Here is a 6,000-nt window from a genome sequence, read left to right as displayed (position 1 = left end):
CAGGCCACATCTGTCTTTGCTGCTTTAAATTTGTTTTCCTGTTTCAATTTGTGATGATGTTTCCTTCATAGAAATGTCAGTTTTCATCTCCTCCTGGTTAAGTAGCCAGTCGTCTTGTGTGACCCACAGACTTTGTGGCAGAGGGGGATCTCACAGTATTTGAGTTAAATAAATGATCCTGCAGCACCTTCTGCTCTGTGCTATGTCCTCACATGCCAGGAATGAAGGGGAATGAAATCAGCTTTCTGGCTGCTCCAGCTCTGGGATGGCTGCTCTGTGCCTGGAGCAGGAAGAGCTCTTGAGGAGCCCAAGGGCCGGGGGCTGTTGTGCTGGTGTGGTAAGATGGGATGGCATGGGGGGGCTGCAGAGCTCTCAGGGTGTCCTGGGCAGGAGAGCAGGGGACACAGGGGTCCCTGCAGGGGACTCCCCTGCAATGGCCCAGGCTGGGGCTGCCTGGCTGGGAGCAGCCCATGGGAAAGGGCTGGGTGGGCAGGAGCTGGACAGGAGGCAGCGTGTGCCCTGGCAGCAAGGGAGGACAGCAGCATGGCGGGCTGTATGACCAGGAGCACGGCAGGAGAACAAGGGAAGGGATGCTCTGGAATACTCCATCCAGGTTTCAGATCCCCAATTCAGGAACGCACTTTGCAAGCAGGATTCGGTTTAGCAACAGGCCCTCAGGACAGGCAGGGACTGGAACATGGTGCCTGTGGGGAGAGGCTGGGGGGGCTGGACGTCAACTGCTTTAACTGAGTTATTTATTTACTAGCATAACACTGCTGAGTTGTTTTTTTGGTTATAAAACATTCTCTGTATGACTGAAAACCAGAAGAGTATTGAAACAGGGAGAAGTTCTCAGCTCTTTATAACTTAGTGCAGAGCCAGGTGAGCTGCAGTGTCCATCAGTCCTTTCCCATTTGCCCTCTGCTTTCACTTGCAGTGCCTGTAAGATGCCTTCACACACAAATTGATCTGAAGAACCCCCACAAACACCTGTCCTGTGCTGAGAGCAGGGCAGCACGGTTTCAAAGGGCAGATCAGGGAGCTCTCATGGGGAGAAGCAAAGGACTGTGCCCAGCAGAGCATGGCCAGCAGCCACCTCCAGTGCCAGACACCAAGAGAGCTGCCTGAACGCACCCTCCCCAGGCCTGGGCTGCACTTTCCCCCCACTCCCTGCCCATGTCTCTGCTGCCTGGAGCTGTCCCTGCCAGGAGCTGCTGCTCTGGGCCCAGCTCTGCTCCCTCTCAGTGCTCCCAGAGCCCATCCCATGGGCTGTGTGCTCAGCTCTGCCCTGCACACCCCTCCCGGCAGCAGGGCTCTGCCCAGGGGCAGCTCTGCCTCTGCAGGAACCTCACACCTGGCACTCCATCAATGGTGAATGGAGAAACATGGTCACCCCCTGAGGAAAGCCTTGAGAGCTTCTTAACTCTTCAGTGAGTTACTGGTGGCAATGAGCAGTGTGCAGGGAGGTGAGGGAGGGTGGAGGGAAGTCAGCAAGAAGCAAGGTGATGGTTCAGGGCTTTAACCAATCCTTACAAGCAGGATGGAGCCCAGCAATGGAGAGCAGTTGATGTCTGTAGGTGGAGGAGGAGGAGGTGTTCCTGGAGTGTGGCTGCAGAGCCTGGACAAACCAGAAGCTATCTGAGAAGTTTCCCTCATGGGAACATGCCTCAGCGTGGCCCATGGGGAATGCCCACTGCTGGGGGTGCCTGAACACTGCTCCTCATGCCCCATGAGCCGACCTCCCTGTCTCCCTCTCCTGCAGTACCCAAACTTGCCTGGAATGCAGGATCCATCCCTGAGCCTGGAGAATGCAGGAACCTCCTGCAGTGAGGGGTCGCTGCTGCAGGGGAAGTGCAAGGCTTCTGTGAGACACTTGTGAGTGTGGGCAGAGAGAGAGGTGTGCACAGCAGAGAGGGTGCTACAGGCAGGAAGCTGTCCCAGATGAGGTGCCCTGTCCCTGTTAGGAAACAGATAAAATTTTATGTTAAATATAATCATATTCCATTCTAGCGGTCATTATATTTGACAAGTTTGTAAAAACAATAGAAAGCCTTTATGCACATGTTAAAATTTGTAACTTTGCTGTACTGCACCTTAGTTATTTTATAACTGTTCCAATAGTTGATTGTGTTTAAAATCATAGATCAAAGCTTCATACATTGAATACTACAATTGTGTTGGTTTGTGCTTAGTTACTTTATAACTAAATGTTATACTGGTAGCCTTAGGAATAGAAACAAATGTGTAGGAAGGAATGTACTGTGAAACTCCAACTTAGCAGAATCAAAGTTTGAACCACATACCAAGGGCAACCAAGTGAGGATCAAAGGAAGGTGCGTCCACATAGTGGTTGGGGCCAATCCAAAGAACAGAGAGGTGAAAAGGACAGAGTGAGGAAGACTTCTTACTTCATCAAAGGTGAAAAGGGCAGAGTGAGGAAGACTCCTTACTTCATCAGGACGACCACAAGACGACCACCACAGGGGGCTGCGCAAGCACAGAAGAGGCTGATGTTGTAATGGACTGATGAAGCAATCCCTGATGCATATGTATTAGTTAGTGTAGCAACCTATGTTGAATATGCATTAATTGCGAGACTTTTAAAGTATAAATTGCGAACGCGATGTGACGAGGTTGGAATCAGATTTGGGTGAGTACCCCTGGTTCCTGGCACCTCAATAAAGCACCTCATATAACCATTCCGGTGCTTATGTGTTTATCTTGACGCTAACATCCCCACAGCATGGGGTACCTTGCACCCAAGGACACCACCTTTCCTTATGGCTTTTGCCAGGAAGTTCTCAATCCAGACCATTGGCTTTTCCCACTGCTTTCCCATGGTGCTTAGCTCTCTATCCTGATGGCATCACCCATTCCTCTAGAAGCCTCCTTTAGATGGCCTTGCTGAGGAATATTCACTCCACCTGCTGAATTGACACTACAGTAGCAGCCTACAACTACTTGAAATGTGGCTTCAGAGATGATGGAGATTTTCTTGCTAGCAGCAAGAGAAGGAAACCTCTGCAAAGTGCCATTTGGAAGGTTCAGACTCAAAGTTAGGAAAGAGAAATGTCTCTCAAATGTGGAGTTGTGGTGCAAGAGGTCACCCAGAGGGAGTCTGGCTCAGCCCATGGCTTTGTGTTTCAAGGAGCAGACAGCGATGGGTGCAGAGATGTGACTGAAGGTACAGAAATGCCAGGTGAGAGCCAGGTGGGAAAGCAAGATGGGTGTCAACAGCCTGAAGGGAAAGAGGTGCAGGCATGGGCCAGTGAAGGACAGCCTGCAGCAGAGATGAGTGAGGATTCTGGCAAGGCTGAAAGGCCCAAAAGAACAAAAAGTCTCTGTCCCCATGGCTATGGCAGTTGCCTCTTTCATCAAGGCCTATGAGGAGAACTTTCATTCTCAGGATTTCAGGCTCTACTTCTCCAAGGGCTGTGGTCAGGGCTTGGCCTTTCTGCTTCATCAAACAAACCAAGGGTTTTCTCACCATCAGACACCTGCATTTTGCCTTTGCCTCCCAGTAATCACAGCCTGCAGTTACTTGCTTTAACGAGTCCCTGGGGAGGCTTTGTCAGTAACAGCCCTCAGTGGGGCCCATTAATGCTGAAGGGACTTGGGGCTTTGTTTCTGACTTGGACTTCTTGAGAGGTTTCCTCAGTCTCCTCTCAGCACCTGAGGTTCATGGACTCAACCCAAATACACCATGGGGCTCATGAAAACCTTTGGGTTTTGTCAATCCTTGCAGATTGCACAGCACATTGGAGGTTTCCGAGTGCAGGAAGATTGCAAAGAGCATCTGATAAAAGTTATTTTGAGGGTTTTTTTTTCTTACTTTTCAGTTTAGAAATTTCTGTGACTTGTGGAATGCCTGGCACAGGGATCACTGGAACCTGCCAGGGCCCTGCTGCCTTCCACAATGCTTGATGGGCTTGCACGGGCCTTGCCCGAGCCAGGCAGGTCCCCTTGTGCTGAGCTCCCAGTGACAGCACCAGCAGCTGCACTGCCCAGGGGCTGCTCCTGCCCTGACACCTTCTCAGCACCTCTGACACCAGCAGCTCCTGCACACAGAAGGCTCCTGCTTCACCCCCAGCACCTCTGCAGGCAGAGCTCAGCTCCAAGCACATGAACAAGCCCAGCACTTCCTCCTCACCCAGCCCCTGCTCCTACAGCTGGGATGGCACCAGCACATCTCCTGACAGCTTCTCCTCCCTTTAGAGCACGCACCCACAATGTGTTTCAAGCCAACACTACAACAGGATTGCAAAGTCAAAGAACACGTACCTGGATGCGCAGAGCAGCCAAGGGAGATGCAGCCTCCCAAGGGAGGGCTCTCCTCTGCACTGGTTCCTGCAGGGCTCTGGCTCCTTAAATAGCCCACGCTCAGCGTGGGGGCCCTGTTACAATGGGCGTCTCTGCAGCGACCACCACGGCTTTGTGATGGCGGCAGCATCGTGCCCATGGCACTGGGCACCCAGGGGTGCTCCAGGAGTCACTGTAGGGGACCAGCCTCTTCCCAGCTGGCTCAGGGAGGTCCCTCACGGGCTGCTCTTCCTCAGTGCCTTTGATCTGGAGGTGCAGCATGCAAGGGGTCACAGCTCAACCTGGGCAATGGATCAGGGCGTCACGGTCACCTACGACAAGTGGAGAGTGACCGACATTGGCACAGCAGAGAATCATGGAATCCCTGACTGGGCTGGGCTGGAAGGGACCTTAAAGCTCATCCAGCTCCAATCCCTTCCACAGGCAGGGACACCTTCCACTAGAGCAGCTTGCTCCAAGCCCCTGTGTCCAACCTGGCCTTGAGCACTGCCAGGGATGGGGCAGCCACAGCTTCTCTGGGCACTCTATGCCAGTGTCCCACCACCTTTACAGGGAAAAACTTCTTCCTGAGATCTCATCTCATCTCCCCTCCCTGTCAGGGTAAAGCTGTTCCCCCTTGTCCTATCACTACACACCCTTTAAAAGAATCCCCCTCCACCTCTCTTGTAGGCATCCTGTTAGGTGCTGAAGGCAAAGTCATTGTCTTGGGCTTGGAGAAGCCTCACTGTATGTCTATGAGGTTGGAGTAGCAGCAGTTTCTGTCTTCAGACATTGGAGTAGCCGCATTGCCGTGGCTGGCACTGCAGTAGCTGCTGTGCTTGTTGCAGTGGTGGGAACAGCTGCTGTGTTTATGCCTGTTGTTGGCATAACTTCAAAGATCCCACCTCAATCTCCCCTTTCTGTCAGGTTAAAACCATTCCCCCTTGTCCCATCCCCACAGGCCCTTCTTCTCCCCACAAGAAATGAGGCCAGATCCCAGGATTTAAGGCAGCCGCAGCGCTCCGCTGCCGGCTCAGCCAGCACAACTCGCACACCGAGTCCAAAGCAGCCACTCTGGGGAAGTCACTTGAGGTGTTCTTGGCAACTCCTAAAGCACCCCAAGATCGCCATCGCCACCCACCTCGTTCCACGCTCCTGTGTCCACAGATGTCACCGGCTCTGAGACACCGAGACTGGAACCACCAGAGGAGCTGCTCTTGCCTCCTCCACTGGTAGCTTGTGCTCCATGGGGCTGCCGTCGTCTCCCGGTGTCTCCGCTGAAGGGTTCCGTGGGGTTCCGTGGCCGTATTCCAGAATCAGCCACCACTGTGGTCCCCATGTCCCCAAGGTCATTGTGATGCGTGAGCTCTGGTTTGGTCCATGGGGTTCTCTGGAGGTGCTTCAGGCATTCTCTGGGATTCTCTAGGGGTATCCCAGGGGTGCTCTGAGGGTCCTGAGGATGCTCTCAGGGTGCTTTAGGGGTCATCGCATATCAAATTCCACCCCAATCTGGCAAACTGGGTGTTTATGGTTTTTTTTACTCCAATCTTGCCATGAGCAAGGAGCACTTTTTCAGTCCTGACCCTTATTCAATAGAATTTCTCTCCTCATCAAACCTATATTAAGTCTGTGGTAAATCTGGTCAGAGCTGCCTCTCTGCATGCCTGGAACCAGGAAAGACCTGCTGCCAAATGGATATCG

General features: G+C 52.6%; 1 protein-coding gene across 1 annotated transcript in view; it reads right to left on the bottom strand.

Annotated features, from left to right (window-relative positions):
• Nucleotides 1-4,535: 4,535 nt before the first annotated feature.
• Nucleotides 4,536-6,000, bottom strand: part of LOC308228567 (olfactory receptor 14A16-like) — a gene marked incomplete at both ends in the record, with an annotated part of 102,950 nt that continues 101,485 nt past the window's right edge. The window contains one exon of the mRNA XM_080631944.1: nt 4,536-4,566. Coding sequence (XP_080488070.1) covers nt 4,536-4,566 — 31 coding nt within the window. The remainder of the gene's footprint in view (nt 4,567-6,000) is intronic.

The sequence above is a fragment of the Psittacula echo genome, assembly GCF_963264785.1.
Source record: "Psittacula echo genome assembly, chromosome: 19".
NCBI lineage: Eukaryota > Metazoa > Chordata > Aves > Psittaciformes > Psittacidae > Psittacula > Psittacula echo.
Note: the sequence above shows the minus strand (reverse complement) of the source record. Positions and strands in the feature narration are given on the sequence as shown.